Raw genomic sequence first — 19058 nt, 5'->3', positions numbered from 1 at the left:
TCCTCCACGTCCCACATACGTAGCACTGGAGACGTCGGAGACAACTGTGGACAGACTGGACGGCCCTGAATGAATCACACAGTCGCTAGGCATCTGCAACATAGGAAACATCTACTTTGTCTTATATCGAAAATGTTGTAGGTGGTATAGTCAACATAAAACATGTTAGTTGTAGTAATATTGTTTATTACTACTACCGTACTGTATATTTTTGAGCTACTTTCCCTTTGGTTAGCAGATCAAGTTTAAATTGAAGCATTTATTCTAATTCAATATTTCATTGTTCATAAAATACACCAACAGTGCTATGTAGGTTTATTTGGGGGTTCATGCCGCTGTAATAAGCCAGATTAATTCAGTCAACGTGTGGCCTGCTAAATATATTTGACTATTTATTGATTTTGACACGTAATAATGATGAACAACAACACACCAATAACGAAACTGCCACTCACCAACCGGAGACAGATGAACAAGCGTTCCTCAGCTGTTTGTGTCCATTCACGGGCCACTGATGAGAGGCCTTGTGTACTTCACATCAAGTTTTTTGACTGAATGTGAATAAAAGTAGCAAGGATAGATATGGTACAATGGTGCTGACTTTAATACAGTATTTATAGTTTTTATTGCACTTCCAAGTTAGTCAAAATAAAAATAGTGCAATTAACTATACACACATTACGTAAAAAGGTACCATGCAACGTACAAACAAGCTTAATACAAAGCGACAACATCTGCAGTTTGATTTCTATTTTTTTTTCTTAAGCCCAGTTTGCACTTCATTGTATGAACTCGATTATGAAAAAAGGAGAAAAAAAAGAACTTTTGGCGCGTGCCGTGGTCATACAACATGGTGTAAACTGGGCTTCACATAGCTCAGAGCTGCCTGCAGCTGCGGTAGAAAAAGCGAGTGGGCCTGTGTGGAGGCAGGGGGACAGGGTTGGGCTGGCTGTGTGGAGGCAGGGGGACAGGGTTGGGCTGGCTGTGTGGAGGCAGGGGGACAGGGTTGGGCTGGCTGTGTGGAGGCAGGGGGACAGGGTTGGGCTGGCTGCGTGGAGGCAGGAGGACAGGGTTGGGCTGGCTGTGTGGAGGCAGGGGGACAGGGCTGGGCTGGCTGCGTGGAGGCAGGGTTGGGCTGGCTGCGTGGAGGCAGGGGGACAGGGTTGGGCTGGCTGTGTGGAGGCAGGGGGACAGGGTTGGGTTGCCTGCGTGGAGGCAGGGGGACAGGGTTGGGTTGCCTGCGTGGAGGCAGGGGGACAGGGTTGGGCTGGGTGTGTGGAGGCAGGGGGACAGGGTTGGGCTGGGTGTGTGGAGGCAGGAGGACAGGGCTGGGTTGCCTGCGTGGAGGCAGGGGGACAGGGTTGGGCTGGGTGTGTGGAGGCAGGAGGACAGGGCTGGGTTGCCTGCGTGGAGGCAGGGGGACAGGGTTGGGCTGGGTGTGTGGAGGCAGGGGGACAGGGTTGGGCTGGGTGTGTGGAGGCAGGGGGACAGGGTTGGGCTGGGTGTGTGGAGGCAGGGGGACAGGGTTGGGCTGGGTGTGTGGAGGCAGGGGGACAGGGTTGGGCTGGCTGTGTGGAGGCAGGAGGACAGGGTTGGGCTGGGTGTGTGGAGGCAGGGGGACAGGGTTGGGTTGCCTGCGTGGAGGCAGGGGGACAGGGTTGGGTTGGGCTGGCTGTGCAAAGACTTGTCAAGACCTTCCTTCAATGGTGAGGAGAAGACCACAGTCTGGTTCATCAGGGGAAGTAAACTCACTGGATTACAAAAAAAATATCCGTAGAAAAGTTCTAACAATCACCTACTAAAATAACAGACTCGTCTTTATATTTGGCAGAAAGTATTTACTCGAGTCTATTGAAAAGAAAAAGCGATGACAGATTCCATTTGTGAATCGCTATCCGGGGCGTCTTAGCTGCTTTGGGGGGTTCTTGTTAATAAAAGCTTATACAAAAACATCTTTGGTCCAATACCCAAACCATGACATGGCAAAAACTTTGGCTTCATGAATAAACGCCAAATCATACGCCCAAAAAAGTTTAAACACACATTTAGGCACTCGTGTGCCTAAAGCAGACGGGGGGACGGGACTGGTGGTTACACAGGATTCACATCTCTAAAAAGGCAAAAAATAATAATTGTGTGATCAAACAAAGCAAACCCCAAATAAAATGCACCTAGGTCTGCATTTAAGACATACAAAAGGACAAAAGAAATACAAATTTACAAGTGTTACATAAATAAACACTACTACACTACATCAATGGGCCTATTAGGATATTGTACTAAATGGCATGGAGAGATGTGGATCTATATATGGTCATTTAAAATGTTTAATTCGTTAATACTTGTGGTACAACGGTTTCTCTCTCTAGGAGGTGGTCATCAGACGTCTAGCAGACTAGCACCCGTCCAGAGACTTCTGTAGGACAGGCAGACGACACCACTGTACAACCAAGTATAAATCAGGCTTCATGCTGCTTACAAACAGCTCCGTTTTACGCCAAATTACGTTAACTTGTGGGAACGAGAAGGGAACCCGGGGGGGGAAAGCACCTGTCATTTTCAATTGAAAGATCGCCACACCAGCGGATAAATGCACACAGACATGTGAACGCTCCAAGCAAATCAAGTGTTAGCCAAAGTAGAGACAGTTTTATGTTGAGGATTACAGCTCAGACAGACAAGCAGCACAATGTGAGGGACTAGTCGGAGCGTTTTGGTGGAAAACGACACCGACAGAGCCCCCAAAGCCTTTGGTTTCTGTGAAACAGAATTATCCCAGATCCTGAATGTCCCATCCAAGAAACGCTTTCCCATCCTTTATCTCACTCTCACTCACATACACACGCACGCACGCACGCACGCACGCACTCACACACGCACGCACATCTCACACACACACACACACACAAATGATAATCCCAGAGGGGAAGAGTCCATATGACCGAGCGCGGCAGCCAAAGTGACTTAGCTACAGAACTCAAACATCTGTTTCCAGTTCAAGTTCACATGGCTCTGCTGCATCAACAGTTCCAGGTAATAGAAGCCCGGCTGGGGTCTTATGAAAACGGCCCCGCTTTCTGACCAACGTGTCAGCGTGAGAGAGAGAGAGAGAGAGAGGGCGCGCGCAAGAGTGTGGGAGTGAGTGAGCGAGTGGGTGAGTCAGTGAGCGAGCGTGTCAGAGAGGAAAAGAGTCATGGACGGGGTGCGTGACACCAGAGCGCTTTCTCACCGCGCTCTTCCAGCAGCGCATGAAGGACCGCCTTCTAGGAGAGGGGGAAAAAACAGAGCAAACATGGCACCCTTTGAGAAACAGAGAGAGACATGGGAAGAAGTAGTGTTCACTAGTCTGAGCTATACCTTCACACGGCAAATGCTCTCTCTCTCTCTCTCTCTCTCTCTCTCTCTCTCTCTCTCTCTCTCTCCCCCCCTCCCATCCCATGGTCCGTGCCAATGTCTCACGTTGTCCCGGGGTTTGCTGTTGGTTTGGGGGTGAGGCGGTGGCGAGGCAGCGGAGGCTTGCGTGACAGGACGGGGGTGGTGGGGTGTGTGTGACACCTCATCAGCAGCCACATTGGTTTCTGTGGCTTTCTGGCCTCACTCGCATTGCAAAACAAGACCCCCGGACCCCTCCCCACCACCACCACCACCCCACAAGCCCCCCCACCCCCCCCCCCTCTTCTCCCTGCTCGCCCCGGCTCCTTCAGTCGGAAAGCTCGCCAAGGTTTATTTTCACGGGCGTGGGGGTGGGCCAGTGGGGGAGTGAAAACAGCCCTCTCTTTGTTTTGGCTGCTGTGCCGTTTCCCCCAGCGGAGGAGGAGGAGGAGGAGGAGCAGGGGTCCTGACTGAGGGGCCGGCCTCTGTGCACGATGGGGGCCTGTGTGGAGGGATATAGGAAGGACTGTTGGTGATAAGGCGGGCGGGGCGGGCGGAGGGATACGCGGTGGCGAGTGTCTTCTCACACTTGGTGCGAGGGCAGCTCCATCAGGGTGGGCGTCGGCCCCAGGTGGCAGAAGCCCACCTCGCCCGAGCTCTCCTTGATGGAGAGGCTCACGTCTGTCTCGCCTTTACCTCCTCCTCCTCGCTGTCGACGGATGGCGCTGAAATATGCGTTCATCTGCTGCATGATCTCAGTCAACTGAGGGGGAGGGGGGGTGGAGAGAGAGAGAGAGAGAGAGAGAGAGAGAGAGAGAGAGAGAGAGAGAGGAGTCAGATGGTTATCCATCTCAGTGTCTGGATTGTGATGTCATCCAGCTGCTGGAAAAAGACAGAGAGCTCTAGAGATAGTCATGTGATCTGATGTGTCATCATGGCACGTTCTGAAGGACACATGCGCGCACACACGCACACACACACACACACACACACACACACACACACACACACACACACACACTACTAAAACACCGTTTCCCAAACAGTGGGTCGCATACACATTTGCATGGGTCCCTTTATTATTTATTTTTCCTGCATTTTGTTTTTAATTATTATTTCCAAACATTAAAAAGAAAAGAACATTCCCCCAAATATGTAAATGTTTCATGAATTCAAAACAAATTCAATTTTTCTTTCTCTGTAATTTCACAAAGATAATAAAAGAAAATTCTAATAAATTCCATACATTAGAAAACAAGTGAAAACGAGTAAAGAAATAGTTTGGCTCCCGGGCGGGCAAATTAATCTAATCTCTCTCTCTTTGGGTCTCGGCCTGAATAGTTCTGAACCACTGAACTAAAACGTAGCATTGCGTGAGTGTGCATTTCTACATCCGTGTGGTTGTTCTGCTATCCTGCTTGTTTTGCAAATCAAGTTGGAAGGTCCATTGCAAACCATTTAATTTGTTTATCGTTCAGGCCTGCAGCACGGCAGTACAGTACAGTATAAGTGCAATTTTTATGTATTTGTACTTTGAGTATTTACAATTTCCAATACTTTTACTTCTACTCCACTACATTTCGGATCAAAATATTGTACTTTTACTCATTAGTTGTTTACTAGTTACTTTGTAGATTTAGATTATTATGAAAAAACATACATTAATCACTAAGTTCAGCCCTTATATACATTTTGGCCATTTGAAAATAGCCGATCTTGTGAGCTTGTAGATCCGTTATTTAAAAAAAAAAAAAATTTAAATAAATGTGATGAGTTGAAATGGGACATTCTGCATAATGAGTACTTTTACCTTTTTTTATGGCTTTCGCCTTTATTTTATATATTTTATGGAGGGACAGACAGTAGGCTGACAGGAAATGAGGAAAGAGATGGGGGGTGGGGGGGAAGATATGCAGTAAAGGCCGCCGGGATCGGGAGTCGAACCCGCGGCACACTGCCAGACTGGATTACCAGCCAAGGTGCCTGGACCACTGAGCCATGACCCAGGCCAACTTTTGGTACTTTTTAACATTTTGAGCAACACAGGCTCTTCCTCGGACTACTTCAATTGTTTTTTATTTGTTTTGGAGCGGTGCCTAACCGCTGCAATGACTGGCCGTGTGTGCGTGTCTGTACGTCTGTCTGTCCATCTGTTTAAGAGTACGAACAGCTGCAATACCGCAGGGTGACCTAAAGTGACACTGTTGAGCAGCCTAAAAGGGCCATTCTTCACACTGAGCACTATACAACTATAGCCGCAGCCAGCCAGCTGTGTTGTTGAGCAGCCTGCGCCGCTCAGTTCACACGGGTGTGATCTTTTTGTAAAGCACGACAATAATTGTCACCAGTGGGTTTCTAAAGCCTGGTGCCTTTCTGCGTCGCCCCTCCGTCGGCCCGTCCGTGTCTGCACCCATAAATAAATAAAAGATACTTTTGTGCGGGTCCGGAGATCACAGAGGGATTTTTGTTCCCACGTGGGACGATGCAAACAAAATGTGCCCCAGTGAAAGGGATGATTTGTTCTCCTCTGAAGAGAAAAAAAAGGGGCCGCTTGGAAGAATATCCGGGTTTCTGAGAAATGTTTTGGCGGATTTTCTAATCCTACCACTGCAATAAAACTCAACCCCCATGTTGCCATTTAATGCCAGGAAGTGAGATGCTCGGTGGTTAGGGGTCGGTTGGGAGAGCAGCACAGGTTGTGTGTGCTCTCTTTTTTAGACCAAATTAATGAGTGTTTTTTAAAGTGGGTCACAGAGCTGGGGCTGGGGGGGTGAAATATCACCGGCAGACACACAGCACAGCGTGCCTCTTTCAGTGACTGTGCAGAAGTCCGTGTGGTGGTGATAAGGCCTCCCGGGCCACCGTGCACATCACACTCTCCATGCTCTACACAGCACTGGCTCCCAAAGCAGTGGTCCGGGGACCACCAGTGGTCCTTGAGGGGGTTCCAGGTGGTCCCCCGGCTAAATAAAGGAGAGCTGTTAACCAAATGGACCCTTATTAGATCTTTAACTCAAGAGTTATTGTTAGACATCTGCATTACTTGATTTACAAGAAGTCTACACATTTTTGACCTGTTGTCTCTCCTGGTACCAACATCAACAATACAGCATGGAATTGTGGAAAAACGATAACAAAATATCCTTTTCAGTTTTGGGTCTGTGAGGGTAAATCTCATAAAATGGTGGTCCGTGGCTCAAATACCGAATAAATAATGAGCCTTGATACTTGAGCCTTGGGTTGAAAACCACTGTTCTACACAGCACTGGCTCCCAAACAGTGGACCCATTTGTGTGTCGCGGACACATTTGTATGGGTAAAAATCTCGTTATTTTTTGTCTTCTACATTTTGTTTTTAATTATGATCGTTTCAAAACATTTATTAAAACATTTATTTAACTTTTCTTTTTTTTTTAAATGATTTTTCTAAAGAATTTAATGAAAAAAATCTAAATCAAAGAAATTCAAGAGGTTTCTATTTTTTTATGTTCACCTTTATTGGCCAGGAAAGGGGATTTTTGGCGGGAACCCCTTTTGGTGTTTTAAACATTATGTTATAATTTAGCTATTGAAAAATAGCAGATCTACAAGCTCATAGCGCGCCACCGAGTGGCGCGCTACGAGCTTGTAGGTCTGCTATTTTTTGAAAAATCGTGAAAATATTTATTTCAGAAAAACTGGAGGATTTAGAATATTTTTTGATTTAATTTTGAGGTCCGCCCTAAATGGGTTAAACCACCATAACGTGGTACAGTACCTTGGTGGTCTCAAAAAGCAGGTCGCGGTCTAAATGGGTTAAACCACCATAACGTGGTACAGTACCTTGGTGGTCTCAAACAGCAAGTCGCGGTCTCCGGCCGTGATCTTGAAGGTGTTGCTGTCGGAGACGCCGTAGGAGCAGATCTGTCCGTAGGGGAAGGACTCCAGGGCCTCGGCCTCTCCCTGGCGGTACAGAGACACCGACGTGGCGGCCACGCCCAGCCACAGCTTCTGGGAGTGGGAGAAGCTGCCCGTCGAACTCTGGATGGATGGAAGGAAGGGGAGGCAGGGAGTCAGAGTCAGAGTCGTACGATTTGTCACACACGTTATACCCTATACCGCAGTGAAACGATGTGTTCTCCACATTTGACACATCTATTGGAGCGGCGACGAGCCGCAGCCAAGGAGCGGTGAGCTGCAGCCAAGGAGCGGTGAGCTGCAGCCAAGGAGCGGCGAGCCGCAGCCAAGGAGCGGTGAGCTGCAGCCAAGGAGCGGTGAGCTGCAGCCAAGGAGCGGCGAGCCGCAGCCAAGGAGCGGTGAGCTGCAGCCAAGGAGCGGTGAGCTGCAGCCAAGGAGCGGTGAGCTGCAGCCAAGGAGCGGCGAGCCGCAGCCAAGGAGCGGCGAGCTGCAGCCAAGGAGCGGTGAGCTGCAGCCAAGGAGCGGCGAGCCGCAGCCAAGGAGCGGTGAGCTGCAGCCAAGGAGCGGTGAGCTGCAGCCAAGGAGCGGTGAGCTGCAGCCAAGGAGCGGTGAGCTGCAGCCAAGGAGCGGTGAGCTGCAGCCAAGGAGCGGTGAGCTGCAGCCAAGGAGCGGTGAGCTGCAGCCAAGGAGCGGTGAGCTGCAGCCAAGGAGCGGTGAGCTGCAGCCAAGGAGCGGTGAGCTGCAGCCAAGGAGCGGTGAGCTGCAGCCGTGCCACGCTCGAGAATCATTTGATTAAAATTACTCAAATGTTGTACAAAAGTATTGGCATCAAAAAGTACTCATTTCAAGTTTTCAAGTGTGTGGAAAATATTTCGACAATAGCAGATCTATCCAGCTCACAATTTTTAAATGGCCGAAATGTATATAGGGCTGAAGTGGTTAATGTATGTTTTGTATTAATAATCAACGTAACTAGTAAATAAAGTTTTCAAATAAATGCAGTGGAGTGAAAGTACAATATTTGCCTCTGAGATGTAGTGGAGTAGAAGTAAAAGTATTGGAATTTAGAAATACTGCCTACAGAAGTAAAATGCCTCAAAATTACACTGAAGCACAGTACTTGCAAATGACGGTATAGTGAACACTGAGGTTACAAACCGTACCAAAATTCTCTCACTCTATATCTTTCCGTTCCGAATGGCTGATATTGTAAACTGGACTCTGAACTAATGGTGAATGACAACATGAAGGTCTAAACGACCCAAACGTTGAATAAAGAGCAACATTTATTTGCAGGTTCATGACAGTGTGCGTCTTCTCTTCTCTTGTTATTCAGAGATCCCCGTTTTGAGTATTGGCTATCTTTGAAAAGAAGATCAGGTTTAGAAGATTAGATTCGTAGAGTCGGCCTATAGGGATCTTAATGGGTTAATATACTCACGATGTAGAAGTCCACCTTGTAGAGCGTGCAGCCGAACCCCGACCACTGCCGGGCGATGGTGAGGTAGGCGGCCATGCTGTCCCTACGGCTGTAGCCGGCCAGGCCTTTCCATCGCTCCACGATGGCGCTCAGGATGGCCGCGCCCTCCTCCTTCAGCCGCATGCGCAGCCGCAGGTCCTGCTCCACCTGGTCCGTTGATTGATTGATTGATTACTTTATTAGACGGCAACATGTCAAACACCTGGCCTAAAACGATAGCACCAAAAGAAAGTCCTTGCCGTCTGCAGCCTCTGTAGACATTTTTAAAGCACAGCTTTAAAAAATACCCACTTCTACACTCTTGCTTTTAATTGATCTTTTACATTTTTTGTTATTCCTGTACTCACTGTATTGCATTACTGCTATTATTTTGTTATGTTTTATGCCTTGCTTTTCTTTCCGTTCTTTCTCCATTGCTCTGTAAAGCACTTTGAGCTGCATTTCATGTCATGAAAGGGGCTATACAAATAAAGTTATATTATTATTATTATTATTATTGTTTCAATCTTTGAAAAATCGTCAAAATGTGTGCCAATCTTTGAATATAATAGTCTTTCTCAGCGAACGTTTTTAACTCAAATCTTTGCTTCTGGGAGGTCCCTGGAACAAAACATTTTCAGATGGGAAGACGGCGTCCGAATAGTATAATATACATTTTGGGGTTCCTTGACATGAAATAGTTTTGAGCACCACCGATTATATCGTTTTTTTCTCAGAAAACCGTCAGGATTTCAAGAAGACATTTGTAGAATCTGGTCTCATGTCTAAATTAATGGGTTATGTTATAATTTAGCTATTGAAAAATAGCAGATCTACGGTGGCGCGCTACGAGCTTGTAGGTCTGCTATTTTCCTTTAATCGTGAATTATTATTATCACCTGCTGCTTGTGAGCGGCCGTGGCCGTGTGGCTCCACAGCGTGCCCGCCAGCAGGCCGGTGGGGAAGCGCTGATGCGTGGCCACCGGGGGAGGAGGAGGAGGGGGGCAGCCGTTGTTGTTGGGGGTTGGCGGCGGCCCCCCCTGTCCCTGTCCCAGCGGGCAGGACGACGGGGGCAGCACGGCCTGGGGCGGCGCCGACAGGGACATGAGGACCCGGGCCTCCACCATGTCGCCGGGGAACACCTCGTCCAGCGGCGGGCAGGGGGAGTGCGTGCCGAAGTCCCCGATCACACACTGCAGCCTAAGGGCGGCCAACGCCTGCAGGTCCTCCTCGCAGGCCGGCAGCTGGCCGCGCACCACCATCTCGTGACACTGTGGAGCACAACACGCATACGCAGCGCACGCACACATGTTCCTGTTACTATGCCATGTGAGGCCATCGCCAGCGTTTTCGGACGGCAATGAATGCAATTGTTTCTTGCACACCTAAAAGGCGACGGGTGCTTAGGAGAAGACTCCCACATACGGTCTTCAAATGCAATAAGAACGTTTTAAATATCTTCATGAAGATATCCTGATGAAGCTCTTACAGACCGAAATGTTGTGATTTCCTATTAAAACCGTTTAACTGCATTTTGAAGACAGTGTGCAGGAGTTCTTTTTTTCATTTCTTTCATGAATGCAATTAATTATACGCATCAGGTATAACTCAAAACCCCAACCTGAATGTTAACCTAAGCTCTAAATGCCTCATCCTAACGCAAACCTGAATCTATGAATGAATCTTTTTTAACCATAAAACCTCGCAATGTCTATTTCTCAATTCTACTATACTTGTGGGGACATTTGGCCCTCGCGAGTAGTACAGTGATAGACACACTCACACAAACACACAAGACGACACGATAAGGACAGAAAAGACAGCGAAGGAGAGACAGAGAGAGAGAGAGAGAGAGAGAGAGAGAGAGAGAGAGAGAGAAGAGAATGAACTAAAGCCCAGTGTGTCAGTAATAGCCTCCATACATCCTCCCCCGCCCTGTTTAACACCGTCCCATAACTCTTTTATTGGAGTTCTGGGTAAAAAAAGAGGCTCTAATGAAGCCATTGCTGGCGTTCTCTTGTACCTCTGCTGCTGCAACAACCAGTGCTCTTAGTCACGCTTTTAAACCATCGTGTTTTATTACAATTATGGCCCATAAGACTTTAATCATTGTTAAGTGTGTGAAAAAAACAAAACAAGCAACGCAACGAAATACGAGGATTGAGTCATTGGCGGCGTTGGCCGTTAAATTAACCCATTTTAGACCTGAGGGCTGATTCTACGAGTCATCTTGTCGGCAACGAAATGCCTAAATCTAAACCGTTTTCAGAAAAACCTACATTGCTAAATATTAAGTTTAGAGCAGGTCGTCCAATGATCCGTGAGGTCAGCGGTTTGAATCCCGGCCCCTCCTGTCCACATGTAGAAGTGTCCTTGGGCAAGACACTGAACCTCACATTGACTCCAATGAGTCGGTCGGTGTTGGCTCGACACCATCGGTGTGTGTGAACGTGGGAAGTGAGGACGCTGGCCTCGACTGTTCGCCGCGTCACCTCCCAGTGTATGAAAAGAATGAACCATTGTAAAGCGCTTTGAGTGCTTGGAAAAGCACTCTGAAAATGCCATTCATTCATCATTACCTGTTCAAAGAGGAAGAGGTACTCGATGCTGTCCACAGAGATGCCGTCGGCGTCCAGCAGACAGTACAGCTTGAAGCAGAGCTTCCACTGGGACTCAGACTCTTTGTTGCAGGAGCTGCTGGTCACAAAGAAAGGGACACACAAAGGGTTAGATATAGCGCCGTGTTCTCAAAACACGTATCTGGTTGGAAAATTAGTAAATTACCGCCATATATTTCATCCCCGTTACTTCAGGACCCTAGTCGCATTCTGCCTCGCTCTAGCAAAATGGCTAGTCCTTTCAGGTTCCTTTATTTGCCAAATGTGAACTGGCAAAGACTGCTTTCAGCATCGGTGCACGTGGTTCTTGGAACCTCTTGCAACAAGATCTTAAACTAAATACCCTAACAATAGCATCTATTGGCCGTTTTAGGAATTTACTCAATAACCGTTCATTACCTGTATGCAACCGTTTTAACAGATTGCTGTCAATATATTGTCAGTTTTTGATGTTCTTGTGATATTTATTATGTGTAATCTGGGCATCATTGTAAATTAGGGTCTCCCTCAATGATCTCTCCGAGAATCTTAAATAAAAGGTTGAATGAATGAATTTGAAATGACTCTGGGTCCATTTGGTTCCATTTGTACACTCTCAGAGTCACACACTTTTAAGGGCCCCCGCTCAAGGGGAACGACTGAGACACTGTACTAATGTCAAACCTACACAGTAAAAGCTTACGGTCGTTCGAATGAGTATAAATAGCTTCCTGCCATTACGTCATCGCTATGCGTTACATGGCCCGACGTCGGGTAACGAGGCAGCTTGCTGAGTTTCATGTTTGCCCTGTCACTCAGCGCCGTGTGCGTGAGGACGCAGACACACACACGCCTCTTAGAACAACACTGATCTCTTTCATTCCAGCCTGGAGGCCCTTTATCGCCACAACACTGGAGCCTTTCGCCTTTCACAATCAAATAAATGACATCAGCTGCTGCTGCTGATAGTCTGTCAACAAGGTGACACAAGTCCAGTTTCCCAGCAGTGTGACAATGTTTGACTAACGGAAGAAAGGGGGGGGGGGGAAACGAACCGGCTAACAACCTGTCATGGGAGTTTGAACTGGGAGGAAGATAAATACACAATCAACCACTCTGGTGACATTCTTCAAACTAACGACAGATAGTTGGGATTCCAAGCAATTATTTTGCATCCGGGGAGATGCATTGCGTATTCGCCATGGTTTTATCTGTACTATTAGAGCTTTTTTACAATTTCATTACTTTATTCTTCCCAGTATCTTGTCGTTATATTGCGTTGGTTTTGTTAGCAGTCTTTGCGGAACATGCCAACATGCTGCGTGTGACAATGAACATGACAAGTGACAAATAAAAGCCTCTTGGATCCTTGCCGTGTGGCGTTTTATGTGGTAAAAAAAGAAAAGTAGCCTGCCTGTGTGATTTCTGCTCTAGACCAGGGGTTCTCAGGGGTTCTCAACGTTTTTGGACCCCCAAAAATAATTCTTTTTTTTTTAAATAATTTGGGACCCCTTTTCTTTTTGAGTCGAATGCGAACGAAAACAAAAGCCTGACTCTACTGAGGCTAGTCAGAGAGTAAAGCCTGACTTTACTGAGGCTAGTCAGAGAGTAAAGCCTGACTCTACTGAGGCTAGTCAGAGAGTAAAGCCTGACTCTACTGAGGCTAGTCAGAGAGTAAAGCCTGACTCTACTGAGGCTAGTCAGAGAGTAAAGCCTGGCTCTACTGAGGCTAGTCAGAGAGTAAAGCCTGGCTCTACTGAGGCTAGTCAGAGAGTAAAGCCTGACTCTACTGAGGCTAGTCAGAGAGTAAAGCCTGACTCTACTGAGGCTAGTCAGAGAGTAAAGCCTGACTCTACTGAGGCTAGTCAGAGAGTAAAGCCTGACTCTACTGAGGCTAGTCAGAGAGTAAAGCCTGACTCTACTGAGGCTAGTCAGAGAGTAAAGCCTGACTCTACTGAGGCTAGTCAGAGAGTAAAGCCTGACTCTACTGAGGCTAGTCAGAGAGTAAAGCCTGACTCTACTGAGGCTAGTCAGAGAGTAAAGCCTGACTCTACTGAGGCTAGTCAGAGAGTAAAGCCTGACTCTACTGAGGCTAGTCAGAGAGTAAAGCCTGACTCTACCGAGGCTAGTCAGAGAGTAAAGCCTGACTCTACTGAGGCTAGTCAGAGAGTAAAGCCTGACTCTACTGAGGCTAGTCAGAGAGTAAAGCCTGACTCTACTGAGGCTAGTCAGAGAGTAAAGCCTGACTCTACTGAGGCTAGTCAGAGAGTAAAGCCTGACTCTACTGAGGCTAGTCAGAGAGTAAAGCCTGACTCTACTGAGGCTAGTCAGAGAGTAAAGCCTGACTCTACTGAGGCTAGTCAGAGAGTGACATTTACTTTTCAAACCTGGTGAGGATGTCGGCGACGAGGGCGCCGCCCGCCACCGGATGCTCCCACAATGCATTCTGCTCGTACAACGCGAACGTGTTCTTACTCTCCTGAAGACCCAGCTTCTCCTGCATCCTCCGCACCACCTGGTGAAGGAAGGCAACACGAGAGAGGTGGTCAATACCTTGAGCGCAAAAAAAAACTAACACTTTCAACCATATTTTGGGCTTGTCATTCTAGGACGAAAAACCAACATTTATCCGATGGTATACTAGTGTAAGAAGGTTGCGCCCTCCTAACTAACCTCATCGGCAGTAGTGTGTGAGCTGACAGGCTCCCGGCCCTGGGTAGTGCACTCACTTCATCGGCAGTAGTGTGTGGTCTGACAGGCTCCCGGTCCTGGGTAGTGCACTCACCTCATTGGCAGTAATGTGGGAGCTGACAGGATCCCGGCCCTGGGTAGTGCACTCACCTCATTGGCAGTAGTGTGGGAGCTGACAGGATCCCGGCCCTGGGTAGTGCACTCACCTCATTGGCGGTGGTGTGTGAGCTGACAGGATCCCGGCCCTGGGTAGTGCACTCACCTCATTCGCGGTGGTGTGTGAGCTGATGTAGAGCGGTGTGGACCCCGGCCCGGGGTAGTGCACTCACCTCATTGGCGGTGGTGTGTGAGCTGATGTAGAGCTGTGTGGATCCCGGCCCTGGGCAGTGCACTCACCTCATTGGCGGTGGTGTGAGAGCTGATGTAGAGCGGTGTGGACCCCGGCCCGGGGTAGTGCACTCACCTCATTGGCGGTGGTGTGTGAGCTGATGTAGAGCGGTGTGGACCCCGGCCCTGGGCAGTGCACTCACCTCATTGGCGGTGGTGTGTGAGCTGATGTAGAGCGGTGTGGACCCCGGCCCGGGGTAGTGCACGGTGCACAGCATCTCCTGTCGGCCCATCAGCATGTGGATCTCGTCCCAGGACGGCACGCGCTCCCGACACTTGGTCTTCTCCAGCGCCTCGCCGATGAACGACGCGTAGTTGTCCATCTCGGACTCGGGGCTCTGGCACTGGACCCTGCAGGGAAGAGGGAACACGCCATATGTACAATTACAATTTAGGCATTTGGCAGACTCTCTTAATCCAGAGCGATTTACAGTAAGCAAGAACTAACAACACATAGGTAATACATCAAATACATGGAAATAGTCATCAAGAATCATAAGCAAGCTAAGAACCTAGCATCTGTCTAACAGAGTACAGTAAAGCTATGAGTATACAGTACACTATAGATGTCTGTATGTGTGTGTGTGTGTGTGTGTGTGTGTGTGTGTGTGTGTGTGTGTGTGTGTGTGTCCTGTACATGTGTGGTTATGCAAGTGCAAACACGCGTCTAACACATCTGCGCGCGTGCCAACGCACCTTCGCCAGCTAAGATGAACATGTGCCATAAACCGTTTACCGTTCGCCGATGCCCGTACTGATCAAAAGTCTGTGATTATAGGCTCTGCGTCATCCTTTTGATCGGACAGAGTTCTTTATTTGCTTTGGGCCGGCGATGTGAGCGAGTCAATGAGGCGAGGAATGACAAATGTTCTCACTTTTGCTCTTAAGAAGAAAAAAAAAAAGAAGAAAAAAAAGGGCTCGGCGTCTCTCGATCCTTCAAAGAAAAAGTAGAAAGCCCAAAGAAAACATGTTTGATTTTGGACAGCGCACGAAACAGGAAAAGGTGTTTCCGCTCACGTGAACCAGAGTGACCCGTTACTTCCTCCCTGTGGATTGGACAAAAAGGAGCGTGTACATATGCGCGCGTGTGTGTGTGTGTGTGTGTGTGTGTGTGGCTGTGCACACACACACACACACACACACACATCTCACACTCAAAAGGAGTGCATAATGCAATGTGAACGGGGCCCGAAGTCTCTGACACCTTGCAGAGTGTGCGAGGTGTGAAACCCAACCTGACGGAAAGCTACGAGCTAAACCCAGTGTAAACATGGAGGGGGGGGGGGAATAGGAAGGAAACAATTATACTGCACTGTTGTTCCCAAAATAAACAGAGCAGAGAGGGAGAGAGAGAGAGAGAGAGAGAGAGAGAGAGAGAGAGAGAGAGAGAGAGAGAGAGCGTCATTCCCTCCTCTGTCCAACTCTTATGGATGTATGACTGGCCACAGGGTGGCTTTTGTCCTGACGAAACATAATTAAGGAATGTTCCACTGAGACTTTGTGAAAGCCCCCCCTCCTCCATATTCTCCCTTCATTCTTCCTTCTTTTCCCCTTGCTCCCTCTGCATTGCTGGCCATGCCCCGCTCTCCCCTTCTCCGACTGTGGAGTGGACATTCCCTGGGGGGGGTTTCTCAGGGCACTGAGGGGTGGTGGTGGTGGTGGTGGTGTTGTGGGCCGGGACGGGGGGAGGGAGGGGTGGGTTTCTGGGCAGCGTGCCCACCAGCTCCTACCCTGAACTGTGGCCCGCGCCAACACTGAACCACAGAGAGGGATGTCGAATGCAACAGGCAGCGCGTTCCAAGAAGGAGTGCACGCTATATTACAGCATGTTCCATTAGTTCATCAGGGGCGATCCAGAGAGTACACACACACACACACATATAGATAGAAACATATAGCAGGGGGTGTTTCGTGACATGGTGCTGGAGAGAGAGAGAGAGAGAGAGAGAGAGAGAGAGAGAGAGGCTCCCGGTCCGGGAGGAAGATTAGCACCGCTAATATAACTCAGATTAACATGCCGGACAGACACCGGGAGTGGGCTAATTCGGAGCTGCAAATCCAGCGCTATAACACTGGATCCGTCTGGGGCAGTACGGTGCACTGACAAAGCCAGGGAATATCACACACGCTACTATATCTAAACTAAGGAGGGACGGCGCCAGCATTCTGCCCCGTGTCTGGACACTTGTCAGCACCACTAGTAGTAGGCCTATAGACTATTGCTGTACATGTGTGGGTCACTCCCAGCCCCCCCCCCCCCCCCCCCACCCCCCAACCAAGTACCAATCTCTTCATTTCCACTGGGGTTGAACCGGTTCGATTCTTTTTCCCCCCCGCCTAAATATTGAACCAGTTCAGAGTGGTTTCCACTGGAAATGAATTGGTTCAGAACCCTAAAAAGTTAGTTCGGAACCTGAAACAAAAAAAAAGGCTTCCGGTTATACGTAAAAAAGCACCGAAGGTTCCCCAAGCATCTAGAAACGGGAACCAGTTCTAGACCCACAGAGTTATTTTCGGTGGGGAAAAGGGGAGCCACATTGTGGCGTCTACTCTACACCACGGTCTCACCTCTTGAGGTGGAAGCGCAGGTACTTGAGCACGGCGGCGCCCGGCACGAAGGTGCAGCTCATGCACGTGAGCAGCTGCCAGTAGCGCAGGTGCGCGGCCGTGTGCGGCGCCGGCGTGCAGCTGGTCTGCTTCACCAGCTGGCAGTAGAGCTCGTCGCGCAGCGGCCGCAGGTCCAGGCACGTCTGCAGCACGCCCTGGATGATAGGCACGGGCTCCCGCGCGCACTCCAGCTGCTGCAGGCAGTGGAAGAGTCGCACGGCCTCCTCGCGCACGCTGCCGTAGCCCTTCCCGTTGTGGTCTGAGAGAGAGAGGGGGAGTGGGATGGAGACGTCACCAAACACACACACACACACACAGTACAGTGGTTTTCAACCCTTTTCAGAATGTCGAGGTCCATTATTTATTCAGGATTTGAGCCACGGACCACCATTCGATGAGATTTAGCCTCTCGAGACCCAAGACTTAGAATATGCTATCGTCGTAAAGGATTTTGTCCCCAATTCCATCCTGTATTGATGTTGGTACCGTAGGAGAGATAACAGGCAAAACGTCAAGATAGCAATTCTTCTGCATTCTCTAATTGCGTGGACTTCTTGTGAATAAAGTAATGCAGATAGATGTTTAACAATATTTTGCGTGTTCATTTTACACTCTCAAGAGTTAATGATCTACAAGGGTCCATTTGGTTACCAACTCTCCATCATTTAGCTGGGGACCACCTGGAACCCCCTCAAGGACCACTGGTGGTCCCCGGACCACTGGTTGAGAACCTCTTATCTAATACCACATGTCTAAATGATCTCTGTTCAGAAACCCTTCAAAAACGAACATGCACCTGTTCCTATTCTGTTCAGCAATGTGCAATTTGTATTTTGTACTGCATTATATTAGGCTTATTTTATGACCATTTTGATTGACTACATTTTATTTGTGTCCACAATGCGTGTGCGTATTGATTAATACGGGATGTCACTCATGACATAGAATTTCGATGTTATTAGTTCCGCTTTTGACTCAGAAGAACAAAAGAGCGTCGCTACGAAACCGAAAAGTCCATTCTATGCCTTTTGCCATTTCTACGCGGAAAGACCACTGGAAGAACGTTGAAAGACCAGGAAGAACGTTGAAAGACCAGGAAGAACGTTGAAAGACCAGGAAGAACGTTGCTCGAGGCGAGCTATCGGGTTCTTCCTGGCCACCGAGGCGCCTCCGCCAGGCACCGCTCCTCAAGAAGTTGAGGGGTACATGGAGGAGGGGTACATGGAGGAGGGGTACATGGAGGATGGGTACATGCCAGTACTTACATGTGTGCTCCAGGCTGCCGTAGGGGAAGGGGAGCAGGGGAGCGTACAGAGGGCTCTGGGTGTACTTCAGCACGGGGTTGTGCTGGTAGATGTGCTCCACCACCTCAGGGTTGAACTTGTTCTCCTGAAAGAGAGAGAGGAGACAACGAGGGAAGAACGGTAGAGTTTAATAACGTCAACACAAACGAAAGAAGAGAGGAGAGACGAGAAGAAAACTGTCCAAATGCCTTTAAGATGTCTCAAGCCCACCCGAGCAAGTGATTGAGCAGGCTAGCGTGCACGCCCCTGTGTGTGTGTGTGTGTGTGTGTGTGTGTGTGTGTGTGTGTGTGTGTGTGTGTGTGTGTGTGTGTGTGTGCTGCACACCAGGGGCAAGGGGGTGAGTCGGGGTCAACTTGGAGCAGAATCCCGCGCACTGGCAACTTTCAAAGAAGCGGGAAGGTCAAGTGATGACCCGACAAAACCACCGCAGCATGACTGACGCATTATGTTTTACGTGCCGGTGTCAAAGAGTTTAGCGTGCACGTTATGCGTTTGTGTGTGTGTGTGTGTGTGTGTGTGTGTGTGTGTGTGTGTGTGTGTGTGCTGCTCCACTGCCCTGCTCCTGTGTGCGTGCATCTCCCTTCAAGATCTACAAGCTCACAACGCGTCGGTTCGCACCGCGTTGTGAGCTTTATACATCGGCCATTTTCACTACTTCTTAAACATTTTGTTTTCCTAATTTATGGAATTTCGTAGATTCTTCTTTGATTTCTTCATGACATCACTGACAAAAATCATTGAAT

The 19058-nt window shown here is 48.7% G+C and overlaps 1 protein-coding gene across 4 annotated transcripts in view; it reads right to left on the bottom strand.

Moving 5' to 3' along the window:
* Positions 1-581: 581 nt before the first annotated feature.
* Positions 582-19058, bottom strand: part of plekhh3 (pleckstrin homology, MyTH4 and FERM domain containing H3) — a 54921-nt gene continuing 36444 nt past the window's right edge. The window contains exons 6-14 of one of the 4 annotated variants that reach the window (XM_080776366.1): positions 18276-18399; positions 16972-17269; positions 14547-14754; positions 13704-13840; positions 11308-11425; positions 9628-9999; positions 8711-8896; positions 7195-7392; positions 582-4135 (exon numbers count right to left, since the gene is read on the bottom strand). In XM_080776366.1, coding sequence (XP_080632492.1) covers positions 3956-4135; positions 7195-7392; positions 8711-8896; positions 9628-9999; positions 11308-11425; positions 13704-13840; positions 14547-14754; positions 16972-17269; positions 18276-18399 — 1821 coding nt within the window. In that variant the 3' untranslated portion in view covers positions 582-3955. The remainder of the gene's footprint in view (positions 4136-7194; positions 7393-8710; positions 8897-9627; positions 10000-11307; positions 11426-13703; positions 13841-14546; positions 14755-16971; positions 17270-18275; positions 18400-19058) is intronic. The other 3 variants (XM_080776367.1, XM_080776368.1, XM_080776369.1) reach the window with 3 other exon arrangements.

Source organism: Protomyctophum bolini (assembly GCF_963924005.1).
Source record: "Protomyctophum bolini genome assembly, chromosome: 11".
Taxonomy (NCBI): Eukaryota; Metazoa; Chordata; class Actinopteri; order Myctophiformes; family Myctophidae; genus Protomyctophum; species Protomyctophum bolini.
The sequence above is the reverse complement of the archived record's forward strand: the minus strand, read 5'-3'. Positions and strand labels throughout refer to the sequence as shown.